Source organism: Ammospiza caudacuta, chromosome 2, assembly GCF_027887145.1.
Source record: "Ammospiza caudacuta isolate bAmmCau1 chromosome 2, bAmmCau1.pri, whole genome shotgun sequence".
Lineage (NCBI taxonomy): Eukaryota > Metazoa > Chordata > Aves > Passeriformes > Passerellidae > Ammospiza > Ammospiza caudacuta.
In genome coordinates, this window is record NC_080594.1 from 53,553,527 (window position 1) to 53,571,783 (window position 18,257).

The window sequence follows — 18,257 nt, forward strand, 5'->3', positions numbered from 1 at the left end:
AGGCAATCTCACTGCCTAATTTTGGAAGCCAAACTGGCACTGCAGAAAAGTTAGAACTGGAGCCAAATGAAATGACCCTCTGATGCACTGTCTGCAGGACAAGCACCAACTCTACCTGCTTCTAATTTGAGCAACACAGAGCATAACTAGTTAAGAGGCCAAGGTCACCAAACAGCTGGGTTTATTCAGTAGTTTACTTTCACTCTTTAGGAAAACAGCCTGTTCACTTTTCAGTCCAAAGCCAGCACCTCCACTTTGTGCTGGAAACATGTCAAAGTGACCCTGCTCTGCTTTCTAGTAAGTGCACGGGATCATTGGATAAGGATGTTTTATTTTCTCCAGTTATTTAAGGTCAGGTTTTCAACTTGGATAAACTTTTATAGCTGCAGTAATGACAGAATGAGACACAAGTACTGCCTAGGTCTTGCAAGGCACTGCTGAATGTCTAATTCAGCTGCTGCTCCCCCCTGAAGAGGATGAGAAGAGGGGTGTCACAGTCACAGCCTCAGCTCCACCACCAGCACACTTGCCAGGCATTCATGGCAAATGAAAAGCTTAAAGAGATCACCTCCATCCCCCCCAAGCAAGAGGAAAATCCCAGAATAGGATAAGGTTCTATGAGCCACATCCATTTCCCTGTTCAGGGTGTGATTAGCCCATAATTCCTGCCCAGGGACTGCAGCAAAGGTAAAATAAAACCATGAGCATAAAACCTTTTATGACTAAGGAAACATTAAAAATATGTAATCAGTTGAAAGTACTGTACTCAAGTTTGATTTTGCGATGAATCAAGCACCTTCAGTTTCTAACAAGAGCCAGATGGAGTCACAGCTCCCTCCCATTTCCCAGAATCAGGCCCGTTGTTGGCAGTTGTTCATATACAGCTGCTATATAGCACAGTTCTGTTTCTTACACTATGGAGACCTCTCTTTGAAGTCAATTTGCATTATGCCTGGGCAAATATTGCAGTATCAGGCTGCTCATTAAAACCCTGGGACCACTGCTGCCCCTGTTTGAATTTTGCATTATATCAGTCAAGGATACACAATTATCCGTGGAGTACTTCTGAAATGGCCAAGGTCACATGAGGATTTTATCGTATTACTGCAGTGCACCATCTTCCTTGCCAGCCCATTGCTGTTCTGCTACAGACTACATTACCATGCATCAGCAAATACATGAGCATACTGCTATATTTAGTGTTTCATACATACCACTAAAATAGAGGATGTGTCAGCTTTTAATCTGACTTCAAATTTTTGTCAGCAAAGTGAGGGCTCGTTTTCCCTACCAGTGATGAAGTGTGCTCTGTGTTAGTCATCTTGAGCTATGTGGCGATAACTTTAAAATACATTAGGCAGCTAGAATGCTCAATCTGAGTGGAATGTTTTTTACTAAGACACATACTGGGGGATAGTAAGGACACAGAGCATCAGTCAGCCAGGTTTTAGTAGTGATTGCCTCAGGCTACCTACAAACCCAGCAGCAATCTGATGGCAAGAGGAGCAGCTAAGCATGGTGATCTCTGGGGTACCACAGCAGACAATGAGGAGCTCATACACTGCAAGGGCAGAAGAGATAGGTGGTGCAGACTGGATTTGGTGTTATGTACCTGGCAATATGAGAAGAAAAGCATTGATGATGATGATGATAACTTGAACAGAGTGGTGTATTGCATGGAGATGGGACTGGGGCAGTCCTATTGATGGCATCATCTATTAATGAGAGCAGGAACATGGTTCAGTGGCTGAAACCTCAGGTACCACCAGGACAGCCACATTCATTCCCAAAGAAAGCAGAGTTCAGTGGATAAATCTGGTGTTTTCACAGGTCTTAGTAAAGCCACTGACCAGGGTATTTTTTACATATTTGTAACACTTGCTTATTAATACCATCATATACAACCTGTACAAATGTGAATTGCCTTCCTGTCTACCAGTTCTACAGAAAGCCAAGAGACAACTTGCTCACCTCAGGCCAAGGGTGAGCCTGTATTTTTGAAAACAACTTTTCCACTCCAAACTTGTCCTCTCTTGCACCTATCCCTTGCACTTTGCTAACTACATCTTAAAGGGTGTGGGCAACACCACATTTGCAGCCTAGATCTAAGTCCAAATAACATTGTATTTATTTAACAATGTGAAATCATATAAATATATGAATTTCCAAGACTTTGTGGAACTCCATTTCAGTCCAACCCAGAGCTGTCCATCCCAGCCCCATGATGCTGTTGCAGGGCTGTTCTCTGCCACAGCCCTGCCCAGCCATGTAACCCAACTTGCAGACTGATATCCCATCCCATCCCATCCCATCCCATCCTTGGCCCATCTCTGTCCCCAGGCCTCATCCTGGAGCTGTCTGACCTCTGTTCCTGTGTCTGCCCCATTCCCCAGGCAGCCACCAGCTCATGCTGCATCCTGCCATGATTAAAGAAAACAGAAAGCAGAATAAATTAATGCCTCAAGAATCACATCTCACCATTATTTAATTTTTTTTCGAATGGTTAGATCATCATTTATTCCAGTGCATGCACTGTTATAAGTACCGATGTCATTACATCTGGAAGTAATGACACCAGGCCTGGCAACCATGCAGTGACACTGCCAGCAATGCTCGTACTTCAGATGAGGTTCCCTCGTGGGGCTGGATGGTCTGTGCAGCTGTAGATTTTCTTAGACACATTTTGGGTATCCTGCTTAACATAATGCGAGGCACCCACTAGAAATCCAGGTAATAGAAGCCACAAAATATTGCATTAATTTGGGGAGGGGGAGGAAAAGCAACATAAAACTCAACTAGAGAGAGAACAGCATTCCAAAGGGGAGTTTTTTCTCTCTCACATGCAAATATGGTTTACATGGAGAATGACTGGAAGCTGATGACAGCCCAGCCTTGGGGAAAGGGCTGCAGAAGTTTCCACCCTGGCTGCAGGAGCTCTGAGCTGCCCTGTGCATCCCCAACTCCTTACTGGATGGGATGGGATGGGATGGGATGGGATGGGATGGGATGGGATGGGATGGGATGGGATGGGATGGGATGGGATTGTCCAGGATGGGATTATAGGTGCTCTTTGATGGGGAGGGCAGGGTGACCCACTGGCACTCTGGGAAAAGACCCTCTTGGCCCCTGAGAGCTCTAGAGCTCTGGCCAAGAAAGGGGTCAGAAGAATAAATGACAAAAGAGAATGAGAAAGAATAAGATGTAAGGGGAGAATGATGCAGAAAACAAGCCTGAGTAGAACAGTGAGTGCTGTGTTCTGTGTGTGGCTGATACAGGCAGGACAGGTTTTCTCCTCATGCAAGAAATTCCAAACCAGAAAAGTTATTAACAAGAAAATGTCAGAAATGTTTAGCAACTGCAAATCTGGAAGAAACCCTTGTCCCTTAGCTCAAGACATAATATAATTTAAATCAGGTTTTCTCTTTTTACCTCTTTTTATTTTTAATATTTCAGTGTAACAGATTTCAATGCCAAAATTTTAAAGTTCAATAAAAATTAACACTTCTTGCTTTGAAGACTGTTAAATCATTGCAAGCTGAGAAGTGTGTGCCTGTTTTACAGAAACAATTTGAAATAGATTAATGGATACTAACCTTTTCCTGTAAAATGTTCTATTTGAAGAAATGAACATTTTCTGCCAAAAGCATTTTAATGATAAATTTATTACCAGCTCTACCATATGCTAGATTTCTATGATTAAAGTTTCACCTCAGTGACCAAACTGTGTCAGAAAATAACCTGTCATTCTTCTTTCATGTCTGCAGTCATCAGATTTTCAGCCATCATCCTACAGTTCTATCATTAGGATGGGCACTAAATTTTATCTCTTTGGGTGACAAAATTAATATTGTCATAAAAGTAAAACAATTAAAAATCAGTCATACAATAAAATGGGAACACTGCTAAAATAATTAGTTTTATTTAAAATGCATGTGCCATTGACAGGTTTTTCTTTTTTTTTATAAAGTGAGCCTTCAGTGGCACAGAGAAGTTTTGATCCAACAATGAATACAATTAAAACAATTGCTCAATCAATCTCAGAACTTCTGAAATTTGTTTAGCTTTGGAAAAACCCAGGCATGTGTTTCATTGGCAAATACCATCATGGAATAAATCCACATCCAAATCATAAGGCAGGAAGAGTTAATGTGTATAGAACTCCAATGAAAATACGTACATTTACACTACGCTCAGAAGCCTTTATGTTTTGCTGACCTGAATTAAAGTACACGAGGGTGGAATTGCCTACAGAGAGCTGAGTTTTATAGGCCAGGATTTCTGTCATTTTGCTAAGCCACTATGTTTGCCAGCAGAGCCACTGAATCAGTGAAATTGACTCCAAAAAGCCGCGTTCATCTGATTTTAAATGATTCAAGGTTGGCCCCTGGAATGAACTGTGGATGTAGTTTAGATCAGAGACAGATGCAAGAAGAAATTACTGAGTGAGCACACTAGCTGAAACTAGTCCTTCAGGAAAAAAAAAAAAAAGATGCTAAGTCATCTAGGGACAGAGGAGTAATTACAGCAGTGTTGTCCAATTCTTTCCTTTTAATTGGCACGCTCTGCATACATCCTGACTAACAAAACAGAAAATGCAGTCAGAAATGGGTGATTCCAGAGGTCAATTGGTTTATGACTGAAATATTCCTAGCTGGCAAAGGCTTTTGTGGGAAGGTGGATTCATCTAGACTTTGAGAACATTACTTTTCGCAAAACTTTCAGGCGGTTATTAAACCCCAGTAACCCACATTCTGGGATGCAGTTCCTTTTCTCTGTATTTCTTAATTGTGCTTCATTACAATTTAATAAGGACTTTTACTCTCAATTAAGCAAATCATCCAAGCAGTTTCTTACGCCTGTTGCAATTAATTGGTTTTGTCAAATGAGGGTTTAATTGTGCGCTAAGTATCTTGCTGAACCAGGATCTGTGTGTGTGTACATATCTGTCCATCCAAACCTTTCCTTAGCTCCTGGCATGATAATGTATGTGCAGCTCAGGGTATCTGAGCATTTAGCTCTGTTTACTGCTCTGGTCTTGGTGCCTTGCTGGCCCCAAATAATTCCTCATAATGGTCAAACTCACTAATGCTGTTAATATTGAAAAATGCTTCAACCAGATAGTGGGCTCCTGCTAAGGGAGAAATCAGGCATTGTCTGCCAATTGGGACATATAGGGCCCAGGGAGCTGTTGGATTTTTTGAAAAATATGCCTCTGTAATGAGCCTCTTCATCAGATTCAGCTGCTGAGTGACTGCTGAGACAGAAAAAGCTCTGAGGTGCTCCTCGTCTCGGCTCACCTCTCTCTCTCTCACACACACACACAGACACATGGACACACCAGTGCCATGGCAAGACCTTCAGGCCCACTCTGCCACCATTAACAAATGCTTGGGTTTATCCCTACTATTTCAGAACTTACCTTGCAAGGTGTAAGTCAAAAGGTGATGAATTATCAGCTTTCCTAAAAGAACCACCTTAATCCTACACCAATAGGTCATGAACAGCAGCATGGAAGCGATTGTCACGAATGCACTGAACACCCATTTCATAGCAGAGACTCCCTGGGTCCTCCATCATTGCACACATGGTTACACAAGCCACCAAGAAACTTTCAAGATGTAATGCAGCCTTACCTGCTTTTTCCTTGCACAGCTTCTGAAACAGCATCTGTAAGAAAGTGATTTTTCTTTAATAATGGTAATTTTTTTTCATTCAAATAAGTTCCACATTTCAAGATGACAATCAATGTAATTATTAATGGTCACTACCTTACACAAAGCATAAAATCCAGAGCTTATCAATAAAAATTATGCACAATAGATGTTTTACTTGCTAATGACAACCTGGCACCCATTTTCAGGACAGGTGAACCTGTCCTGCAGTGAGTTTAGGAGCATGCTCTACAAGCAGATAAGGTGCAACACACTGGAACATGCCTGAAAGGATCTTGCAATGCAGGTGGGGCTCAGCGAGCAGACAGGCTGCTGAAAAGTGTAGGCAGCTCTACTGACGGGCAAGAAACAGGACACTGTGACTTGGGAAGGTAGATATCTGTTTCCTGCTCATCTGTGACCAAGAGAGGGTTGCTCTGCCTGAGGCTCATGGGCAAACCGACCTGCCATGTTGTTTTCTTCATATTTTTCACTTTGCTGCTTTGGGTTTGCCACGCTAAATGAAAGAGGTGCCATTAACACCACACTTGGATGCACGTCTTGGTCCATTACTCTTCTCTTTAATAGCTTTCAGTGCCCAAATGAGGAGGTTGTTGACAGTGACTAAATGCATTTCCTTTCATAGATCACCAACTCTCAGCAATGCAGGCTGTAAATGAAACTAGCATAATGGGTGAAACTGCACCTAATTTTTTTTAAAATTAAACAGAAGGGTGAACTGATTCTTCCAGGTACCAGTGTGAAGTGCCCAATATGCAGGCAGCTGAAAAGACAGACATTCCTATGCCTTGCAGTGACACACCCTGTTCCTGTTATCTGCTTGTCCCCACATGGACAACCATCTGCACCTTTCCATCAGATGCACCAAGTGCTCCATTATCTCTTCAGTCAATATTGCTTCTGCAGCCTTGATAAGAATCTGTCTATAAAAACATGCTTTTTATTTATCTTTTATCTAATGAAGAATTTTACCGAGATATTGGAAAATTCCTCCTCTGAGCATGGAACCAAATTGATTAAGCATCTCTCTTAATAATAGGGAAAGCACAGCTAGGGTACATTTTGTTTTTGCCTTCTGCAAGGCAATTTCATTCTAAAAGAGCCTCCTGCTCCATTGCAAGGTCTGCCTGAGCAGCAGCTGAAGTTGACCTATCTTTAGCCAGCAGGGATCAAATGAAGTGGTCACTTCTGATGGGAAGATAACGAGTGGCTGAGTCCAAATCATGTTTCATTAGTGGCAAAGTATCTCATTTCCACAGAGAAGTAGGAAATTCAGGCATGGGCTGTGTCAATTGGCAAGGGACAGGCAGGTCCCACATGAGTGTGCCAGGTTTTTGGGATGCCTTTCTGAGTGAGGCATATCATATTGTCTCGCCAGTCTTCAGTGAGCTGCAGTGTTGTTTATCACCCTGCCTGGGGACAGACACCTGATTTTTAGAATCATAATTCTGGCATAAGCCTGGTTGGTGCCTAAATTGCTATACTGAATCTTTAGATAAGCACTTCTTGAAGAATACATAAATGATATGTGAATTGAAAATAAATACGTCAGTCCTTCATGGATAACTGGTTTGTGTGTTCTAGTGCTGCCAGAAGGACACCAGCTATTAAAATCATACCCAGGCTATGTTAACTTCCAAGATCTTTTTAGGATGCCATACAAAAAAGCATGCAAATTATTGCTGGAACAATCTCAAGTGGCAACAGAAAGCTGCCAACTAAAAGTGATTTATGGAAATGATAAGGCACTATATAACTGATTGTGTAACAAAATACATTTATTGGAAGACTAGCAACCCATCTGAACAGCATGGCACCAGCTAAATAAATATATAGAAACCACAGACCAAGAGAGTACAACTCTAGCCAAAAGACTGCTGCAGCACCTGCTGCTATGAATAATAAAGAAATCATTTGCGTACAACTCCAGCTGTAACAATTTTGCAAGTGGAAGTGTCAAAAAGCAGCCAAAGATAAACACGCTCTGCTGATATAGCCATGTCTTATTTGCTGAAGCATGTAAACCAGCTCACAGAAAGCAGAAGTGTTTAGATGCTGGGTTCATTCCTCCTCAGCAGTCCCATGTTTCAGCAGGGCCCTCCCACGTTCACCTCTGTGAGCAAAGGTCCCAAAAGCTTGCCTGGACAGTGTCACCCTGTGCTCTGTGATCAGAACAGGATGAGCCAGTGACATGAATGAGGCAACTGTACCTTCAGTGTAGGTTCAGCTACCTAAAGAAAGACTGTGGATCTATTGGTGGGAGGGAAGTGGACATGTTGCATTTATAAAGAACCTGACATGGCCTCAAGTTTCACCAGGGGAAATTTGGATTGGATTTTAAGAAAAACTTCTTCACAGAAATCACTGCCAAACATTGAGACAGGCTGTTTGTTCAGGGAAGGGTGGAGTCACCATCCCTGGAGGTATTTAAAAGATGTGTAGATGCAGATGTGGCACTGAGAGACATGGTTAAATGGTGGACTTGACAGTGTTAGGTTAATGGCTGGACTTGGTGATCTCTGAGGTCTTCTACAACCTACAAGATTCAATGTTTCTGTGATTTTCTTGAAAGGCATTCTGTGTGGAAACAAATTACTCAAATGAACTCCTTGGGTGAAGTGGAAGTAAAGATAGAAGCAAAGCACCAGCATTATAAAGTCAACAAGGAAAATAAACATGCACATTGGAAAACTGTTTCTCTGATATATACATAATCTTTCATGCTATAAGTGATCAGGGCATGGAACTCATCAAACTAGATTAAATTACTTAATATCATCCCAGAAACATTATTGTCACATAAAAGCTTTTTTTTTTCTGACACAGATTATGAAATGGTTGACTTGAACAACTTCAAAACCATTTTAATTTGCAACAGCACAGGGATTCTGTAATGCCAGCCAATCCTGTAATATCATCCACCATTTCAAAGAAAAAAAAGACCATTTTGCATCCACGTCTTTTGCTTCCCTCTTCCCCATCAACCTCTATTAGTTATTAGCTCCTTTATTCTCCCATTTCAAACATGCCCATATCTTCCACTGATATTTCTGAGTACCTGTCAAACTGTCATCATTCACTCTCAGGAAATCACACCCTCCAAAAAAAAATAAAAAAGGTAATTAGTGTATCTGTTCAGCATGCAAATATCTCTGCTAGACATTTAATAAAAAAGCCAGAGAATTTATTCAACATAGATATGGTATCAGAAATATCACTGCTATCAAATAAACCCTGGCATTTGGACAGGACTACTTTACATCTGCTGTTAATAAAAAAGGCTTTGAGTTCTGTAAGCTTGTGTTTTGTGGAGAGCAAGCGGCAGCAGCACTCTGAAACACGACACTCCTTGCAGAGGAAAAAGGATAAATCTGTATGCCTTCCTACTGGTTCACTGATACTGAAGGAAAGCACTCTAAACTGAAAAAGGTCCTCCAAATAAGGATTAAAAAAATCATGCTGGTTCTTCATTCTGGCAATTTAATGACCTGCCAGGCCTTAATTAGAGTGACATATAGACAGTTTTAAAGGAGGAAAACAGCAATCCACATGCAAAGCTCAATCATCTGTGTAGAAGGTTTATTAGATCCTTTTAGAAAGATGTTTACGGAAGGAAAGAAAATCCTAGTCATTACTTCAAAATAAAATTCTATAGCCCAAAAAGGGAAGTAATATTATGACACAGCAATGTTAGCCTTAACTTGAAGTTACCTGGCCCCTGCAATGAGAGCTTCAGTCTGGATGACACTTGCAATTTCCCTAGAGCACGTTAGTCAGCTGAGAATAATGGCAATACTGAAGCTATTCCACAGAAAATACTGTTGAGACTGCTGTGTCAGAAATTTGATTTCTCTCAGAGACTTGGCACCCATCTTTGGTACAGGGTTGAAATTGCTACTGGATTTTAGTGCTTAAGATGTATCTTCAAAGGCTGCCAACAGAGCTCATAATTTTAATTTAAAATACAACCACTGCAGAGGTGTTTATTAGAGACTATATTTGATATACAGCCTGAGTTCCATTAGAGAATTTCCCCTTGTGGCATGGAAGACAGGTCTTGGTTTGATGTGATTATGCCTCATACCTGTTGCATCACAACACAATGTGCTGTGATGCAACATTCAGCAGGTTAGAAAGGTGAAATTTTCAATTTCTTCCATTGAACCTGAGCCACTGTGCTGCAAACTATTCATGATGGGCTCAAAGAAAGAAGTTTAAACAGCTCCCCATTCTGCAGTCATGCAAGTCTTCTTGCTTGCTCACAAGAAGAGTGACCAGCAGGTCAAGGGAGGTGATTCTGCCCCTCCACTCTCATGAGATTCCACTGGGTGTGCTGCATCCAGCTCTGGGGACACCAGCACAGAAAAAACGTGGTCCTATTGGAATGGATCCAGAGGAGGGCCACAAAGATCAGAATGATCACAATGATCAGAAGGCTGAAACAATTCTCCTATGAAGACAAAGAGTTGGAGAAGAGAAGGCTCTGGGGAGACCTCACTGCAGCCTTTCAGCACCTACAGGGGGATTTCAAGCATGTGTAAGAATTCAGAGGACACAGACATGTCTTCTGAAAACCATAAACTTAATACTCTGAGCTGTATTCTAAAAATTTAAAACTGTAAATATTGCCTAAAGATACAAAAACATATTTAATAATTGTGCACAGCTGTTAAAGAACACAATGAAAATTTGAAAATTATTTTCCCTTGTTTAGTATTTTAGTTGGCAAAATTACCCTCACTCACAGTTTTTAACATGCATTTTACTTTAGTCTAAATACTTATTTAAATAAATATTTAAATAAATTTTTAAATCTTTGCACCAAGATCAGTGCTAGTTCAAAAAACTGTCATAGAAAGAAAGAGTCATTAAATTGCTTTTATCTCTTTTCTACAAATATGTATCTATTTTGCCTATGTACTATTGACAGAAGTTTCGAAAATTATGTGACATTTCTTATGGCTGCTGTTTTGAAAGCTTTGATCAAATAGAAAACTACCTGGAAACTATTTTAAAGTGAAAGCTTTTGAACAGCATTTAAAAATGTTTACAATATGTGGAGCAGGGCAATAATAAAGTATATAAAAATGAAAACCATTCCAACAATGTTCCAAGTGAGATTGGAAGAAAATGAGCTACAAGACTAACAGTAAAGCAACATGCATTTCAGTAAATGTAATTTATCATACTTATCTAAAAGAATTTACTATATTAACAGACCAGGGAGATTTCACCTCTAGCAGATGCTAATATGATTTCCAAATGTCAAGCAGTTACAGCCTGGGGGGTTACAACCAAATTTTAATTGAGGAGGATTCAGTTCCAACACGTGAGGAGCAGCCATTTGAGACGAGTGCTAGGGTGTGCCTCCATGGTATTTTTTACTGTATTAAACCATTGCAATTGCTCATTTTGCCATCAGATTGGATGATACCATGGCTCAGCTGGCCATGCCTATTTGTCTTGCACTAGCACTAGCACTCATCTTGACAAATGGGAATCAAAAGAAGCAGAACATTATCACCAAAAATAATTTTATCACCAAAAAGTTTCTGCTGTTTAATTTGTTGCTTTCATCACAAGAGCTCCATTATAGCTCCATTTCCTCTGTCTCACATGTTGCTCTAATGCAAGCACTTTGTTTAATACTTGGTAATCTTGGGTTTTTCCTGTCATTCACTCTATATTACCTCTGCTTCTCCTATGATTTCCCCTATGGAATAAAATGACTGTGTTTGCTATTCCATAGTCTTGAAGACTGAACTATCTGATCTCCTAAATTTTGCCCCAGTACAACTAGTGAAAGTCTGAATGTGAAAATTTCCCAATTATTTAATGGCTAGCAAAAAGCCTCTGTGTTGACAAGAGCCTCTTTGTTGCTCACTATGCTGCACCACATACACAGGTATGCTCAGATACACCATTTACATTAGAGTAAAAAAAAATGTTGCAGCAGTTTGCAGTTGATCTACAAATCCCACAGAAGGATAAGAGCAATAATATGGGAATCAGTAGAAGTGGTAATTTGGGGCTTGAAACTATTGAAGACTTTTCCCACCTCGTTTTCCATTTAAAAATTAAATTGACATGACTTTTCAACAGAGAATGTGAATTATCAAATAAAAAAGCAAATTGTTAAAGGATTTCATTTTGATAGTTTTGAAGGAAAAAATACTTTTTGGGTTGAAAATGTGTTTAATATTTAACTCATTATATTACATTACATAAGAAATTTGCAAAGCCTGGTGTTGAATCATATAAGAAAATTTTACAAATTGGCAAAGCATTTCACCAAACAGAAAGACTATTTCTACAAATATTTGTACTTGAAACCATTAAAAATGGGCACCAAAGTATCATAAGTTCAGGCATCTTCTTCACCTTCAAGGATTTTATTGTACCTTTTACTATTGATTTTAGAGTCACTGTAATTAATGTAGAAAATAGCTCTGAACAGGCAAAATTATTTTTTTTTTAGTATTATTTTGAAGAAGTAGCTATTTAAAACTCCAGAATGTTACTTTGCTATAATATATCCATGCTAATTTTCTTAAATTTTTAGGGATTCTATACTGTGCTCATGAAAGTTCATGTTCTAACCAAAGCCAGCTGTGAGAACAGCTTCTCTGTTGTCATTATTTTGCCCTTTGTGGCCAGTTGGATATACCTGAGAGATAGAACACAGATGTTTCACTGCAGAAACAGATGCCCCTGGGCCCTTCAAGGTGACCAGGGCAGCCAAGCAGGTCTGGTTCCACCTGGTGTAAAGTGGTGATACACCCGCATTCTCTTTCACTTACACAAGCTCTCGATAGCACTTCCCACTTTTGTGCTTTTAGATATGTTTTAATAGTGCCCAATATTTTAAAATCTAATTACAATCTAACCTGATAGTTGGGTACTATGTTCTTGCAAAGCAGGTACAGGCAGCCTCAAGAATTTAGCCAAGGAAACAGCTTGTGGAATATGTAGGCTCTTTTGGTTTGCATGGTGTCCTAAATATTCAATTCATCAGTCCCAATTCCCAACACCCACCCTTAAGGATCACTTCCTTACAGGATACAGTTCTGCCATGTCTCAGCAAATTTCATCCTGATAAAATCAAAAAATGTCCTCTTCATTGTGCTTTTACCTCTACCAAGTCCCAGAAGCACTTCGTCATCCTGAACTCTCGACTCTGCAGCAGGACTAACATCAACATGCTCAGAACTGTGCAAATAACAATTAGTGCTCAGCTCTCTGCTAAGATAACCAGCCATGCTTCTGTATAAACAAAGACATGAATAAAAACTGGAGATAATGCAGTTGTCACAACATATGCGTGGGGGTCAGGTGGAAATGTGATGGGGCAGAGGTGGGAGGAAGAAAGACAAATAAGAAGAGCAATGACTGCCAAATGGAGATGAACAAAAGTGAGAGGCCAGAGTAGCCCTGCTTTTTACAATCCTGGAACAATACAGTGAGTCACACATTGCTATGATTTTTACCCTCTTGAGTAGGAAGAAGTGCTATATCTATTTTAAAGATAGAATGAAGTGGGAAAGGTACAAGAGGTCACCCAGCAACAAAGACAGGCACGAAAGCTGGGGACTGCTGTTCTGCTCTGGGAAATGAGTGACTGCTAAAGCAAACAGCAGTTAGCAGTAATCCATGGCAGAACACGAAAACCAAGCCCTGTGAGCTCTGGCTACAGCTGGGGTGTTATTTTAACTTGGCCCAGAGCAGTACTTAGCTGGGAATGAACTTCAGACTGCCATTAGCAGCAGTTTGTTTGTTTTCACTACAGAGTGTCCACAGAAATGTTTCATGATGGCTAGGCTCTGAGTGGATATTGGGTATTCTCCTTCACAGTCAATAAAACTCATAATTGTAATTTAGTCTTAAACAAAAATGCACTTTTCCCAGTGTACTGATGTATTAGCCATCAGTTAAAATCTTGGTTAACCTTTTAGGCTTCTTGAGGAAAACCAACACAGGTTTGTTTTGTGGTCATTTCGTGGTAAAGCAGGGATAAGTGAAGAAAAAAATTGTTTTATTCCAAAGAGTTACTGAAAATGCAGAAGTTGTGCACAGCAGAAGAGCTGTGGACAGCTTCATGAGAGCACCTGTGGAAAATGTTAGGTAGCATCTCTGGCCCTTCTGGCATCCCAGCAAGGGCTGATGCCCTTAGGAGAAGCAGACATTCTGATTGTTTTTTATCCTTTAATTTATAGATTTTAGTCTTTATAGAACATTTCATTACTGGAAACCTGCTGTAAATCCTTTTCAATCTGTGATAATTTTTTTTTTGCCTGCCTCTGTGGTTTTGTCTCTGTTTATCACAGCTGTTATGCCAGATTTAAAGAAAAATCTTTTCCCAGGCAAATGACATGGTTCTCTTTGGGAGGTTCCATAGTTCTCCCTTTCTAAGAAAGAAAAGAATGGCTTTTACCATTCTTTTGCTTTCCTGCTTCAGTGTGCCAGCAGCAGGTAAGAGGATGCCACCTACCTTACCACCTTCACAGCAAACGCACACAAGTGTCAGAAATGACAACTCCACTGCAAATTCTGGTGTAGCCCATAGGAAAACTAATGCTTGTGATGTGTATTGACTTCTGTTGTTTATTTTCAAAATGAACACTTCAACCCATAAAAATAAAGGACAATGCATTTGTGTTCTGGTCGCAAAGTTAATAATTTCATAGAAAAGCATACATTTCCCTTTGCAGCGGGGTTCTCTGCCAGCAAATGCCCAGGTGCAATTCAGATAACTGCCATGTAAACACCTAAACAATTTCAAAGCCCTGTGTTTCCAGCTGCTTGCCTTACTTTTTGCCTTACCTGCCAAGATTATGCACATGATGAGAAAAGTTAGGTGAAATTATGCTGCATCAGGAGTAGAGAACTCCTTATGCACATGTGAACTAAGAACAAGAGGGCTGCAGTGCACCAAAAGACAAACAGACATGTATGGTTTGAAATTATTTAGACAAAGCATGCTCAATGTTAATACTATGCTTAAATCCATTTTTTAAATACACCAACTGTGGTGGTGGGCTGCATTTGACTCAACACACTCTGCAGAAACTGGATCTAGAAGTCTTCTCTACAACATACACATCATGCACCCCAAACACCCCCTCTTCCCCTCCCCAGGTAAGCATATGCACACATATATAGACAGACACAATTTAGATATGTGTATATGTGTGTGTGCCTCTGATTCACTCACCCTTCCAATCTTTTCCCTGCAAAAATTCCTGAGATTGTGAGAGAGCATGAATTTGTGTGCTCACATACTGAAGGGGCTGCTGGCTTAATCTGTGACCTCCAGCAAGTCAGTGCAGCATTGACTGAACAAAGAAACAAATGTTCTTCAGCTAGTCATGAACATCTCCACTGCTACAGTGACCCTTGGATTACTGCTTATCCTTAAGCAGTTTGGTCTCTCACTTCTGCAGCTGTATCACTCCTAATACACAAGTCTAACTGCAAGTCAGAGATGTTAGGGTTTCCACAGCCACAACCATATTTTATAATTTAAAATTTACTGTCTTACAGACATCACAAAATGTCTGTACAGAAGCACTGACCTTGACTTATTTCTGTCGTATCATGTTTAAAACAATTGGCAAAAGTCATGATGAGGTACTTAATCACCTGCATGCATCCTTCGCTGACAGCAGGAGAGAGCAGAAATTTGTTAGGGACTAGCTCAAATTTCCCTCCCCACCTTTCCCCCCATCCTTCCCCCTTCCCCCCCATTCCTGCATAGCCTAAAGCAGATTCAAACCCATTTCAATATATGTAGTACTGGGTAAGCTATTTTGCTATTAAAAAAACAAATAGACAACAAAAATAAAAAGCAACACTTTACTTCTTGAAATGGAGTAAAATAACTGCACCACCACAGAGGGGTTATAAAATTGACATGTACTACTTCTCAGCTGTCATGGACAGCCAAAACAAATATATTCACAAAATTATCTCTATACCTTGTGCTCCTATAAGAAGAACTTGTTTTATGCTTCTCTGCAATGCAGACAAACAGTAATTTCTGTTCCTTTTTTTTTCCCTTTCTTTTTTTTTTTTGGTAGCTAAGCACCATGACCTTCCTAAAAATATTCAAGGATCCTTTAGTGGAAAACTCCACAATCTCTTCACAGTGTTACTGTTCTCCATAGCTCAGTATAATTCCTAAATGGAATAAACTAAACTTGAAATTATAGAATCATAAAATGTGGTATTAGGCAAGTTTTAGACAATTGAAATAAAAAGACAACTTTCATAGCATCGCTTAACATTTATGACATGTTTGTTGAACAATTTTTATACCACTCACATGCACATCATGGACTACAACTAAATGCTGATGGAATGAATGGAGATTTTTCTGTCACCTTGCATACCTTTACCTTTTTGTCCTTAATCACTGTGAGACAAATATCATCATTCTTTGTTTTCTGTTTGTGTAATTCACATTAATGACTACTGCTTAAAATTTGTTTTTACAGTTAGATTTAAGGCACTATTCATCTTTCAAAAAGCACTGATTTTACAAAAAACATCATTGCTTCAGTGATCTTAAATCAAAGTAGGTCTGATTTATACCAGACCTACAAGATTTTTATCAGACCTACAAGTCAGGTCCAACAAGAATAAACTTTTAAAGTGAAAATTATTGTGTCAACAAATGAGAAATTTGAAAAACCCCACAGTATAGGGTGCACTTACTGATTCACATCTATCTTCTATCCAATTTTATTGGACAGCAACTAAAAATAATGCCAACTCATGATGCAACCTCTGAGATCAGAAAGCAGTTATTGCAGTTCATTTTAAAAAGTTATCTCCTAATTGCTATATTCTAATGTTCCAAGAGAAAAAATTAGAATGGGAACATTTGAAAAGGGCTTCTCAGTGGTCCTTTTACCTACTAATTAATGCAAGAAAGGATTTTCAGCTTCCTATGCTCTCTGGCTGGGCTTCTGGACGTTTGTCAAAATGCACATCTGCAACAACCTTGGTGAGAGCAGCTGCTGGAAAACTGGATGCTGAGATGTCTCTCTACCTATACAGCTTGAATTCTGTTTCAGCATGGAAATGTATATTTGATTAGTAATTGGTTTATTAATTATTGAAGGAAGTGAAGGTGGCTCTCCCAAAGTCTCATGGCTGTGAGATGAACCAGTTCCCCATTCCTTGGGACCTCCATGCTGCCTGTGCAAAGAACAATAGCTCAGTTACTGAGAGGCTCAGTTTGCTCTGTTACGGGACAGATTTCCTACACAACCCTTCCTCCAGAAGCTGGAGCAATGATTTTGTACTTCACAGGGTAATGACATGAGAATAAAGGAGAGATGCCACATTACAGTCATTCTGCTGTCTGTGCTACAATTCATAGTGTCATGCATCTGAGGGCCTGTTCCTACTGCACTAGGAGTAAGAGAGGACTTTTACATAATTCTAAGTAGATCTTTTGCCAGAGAAGCATGTAAATTCATGCAAATGAGTTTTCAAAATTTGCTGACCTCTTGATAGCTTATGGAAGACAGTTTTCCATAACCTGGCTTTCTCCCAGGATTAGCTGTACCTCAGGACTGGGGGCAAGGTCTTGATTTAATCTAGGACCTGCAACACTCACGAGAGCTTGAAGGAGACCATCAAATACATAGAACCTTATTATGAACTGCTAGAGTTCATTATAGAATATCTGGAATTTCAATCTGCTTGTTATGTAACTTCAAATGTTTCATCCCTTGCAGCAATATCTGGGGCTTCATGGCCACTTGCACCTCCACATTCAAGGCCCTCCAGTATCTTAGGCACTCTTTAAAACTCATTTATCACTAGAAATACTGACTAATATTTTACAGCTGATGAAAAAAAGAAAAAAATCAATTGGAACATAATGTCTATACCACAACAAACAGGACAGTATCAAAACAGACTCAACAATGTACTTTATGACAGCATATTTTAGCTTACCAAATATAACAGCCAGTGTCAAGCCTCCTTATCATCCACGTGATTAAAGAATGAGAATATGTAACTCTAGGCAGATGATTTAAGAAAGAGGAAGGGGCCTTACATATTAATCGACTGTGAGATTAAGGAACTATCATTATTTCACTGACTTCTTTCTGCTTCAGATCTTTATACCCCTTTAGTCTGAATTCATAGCTACACAAACCCAAACAGGCAGCAAATGCTGGGTGGATGTAGCACCATGATGCACTCCCTGGAGTTCCTCCAGTTTTCATGCTAAACATTCTTAAGGCTCTTTAGAGATAAAACTCTGATTTCTTGCTGCATTTTTTCTATGATGTACTGCAATGTTCACCTTCATTCTACGTCAAGTCTAATATAATTCATATCTAATCTTAGGCAAGCCTAAGCTCTCTCTTGACTAAAATGCATTCCAGCATGAACCTTTTTATTTTAGTAAATAATCAGACAATGACATTATTGTGGTGACTTTCATTTTAAAGAGTTCTGAAGGAAAGAAAGAGACAGTCAAATTACCTTCTGCACAAGGGCTTTTCCACATTTGGTATCAGAATGTACCCAGCTCTCTTCTCTCCAGAAATTTTAGAGTTTTTGATC

The 18,257-nt window shown here is 39.7% G+C and overlaps 1 protein-coding gene across 3 annotated transcripts in view; it reads right to left on the reverse strand.

The window, feature by feature from the left end:
• STARD13 (StAR related lipid transfer domain containing 13) overlaps nt 1-18,257 on the reverse strand; it is a 285,136-nt gene that overhangs the window by 158,598 nt on the left and 108,281 nt on the right. For all 3 annotated transcript variants that reach the window (XM_058800467.1, XM_058800466.1, XM_058800468.1), the window contains one exon: nt 5,634-5,667. In XM_058800467.1, coding sequence (XP_058656450.1) covers nt 5,634-5,667 — 34 coding nt within the window. The remainder of the gene's footprint in view (nt 1-5,633; nt 5,668-18,257) is intronic.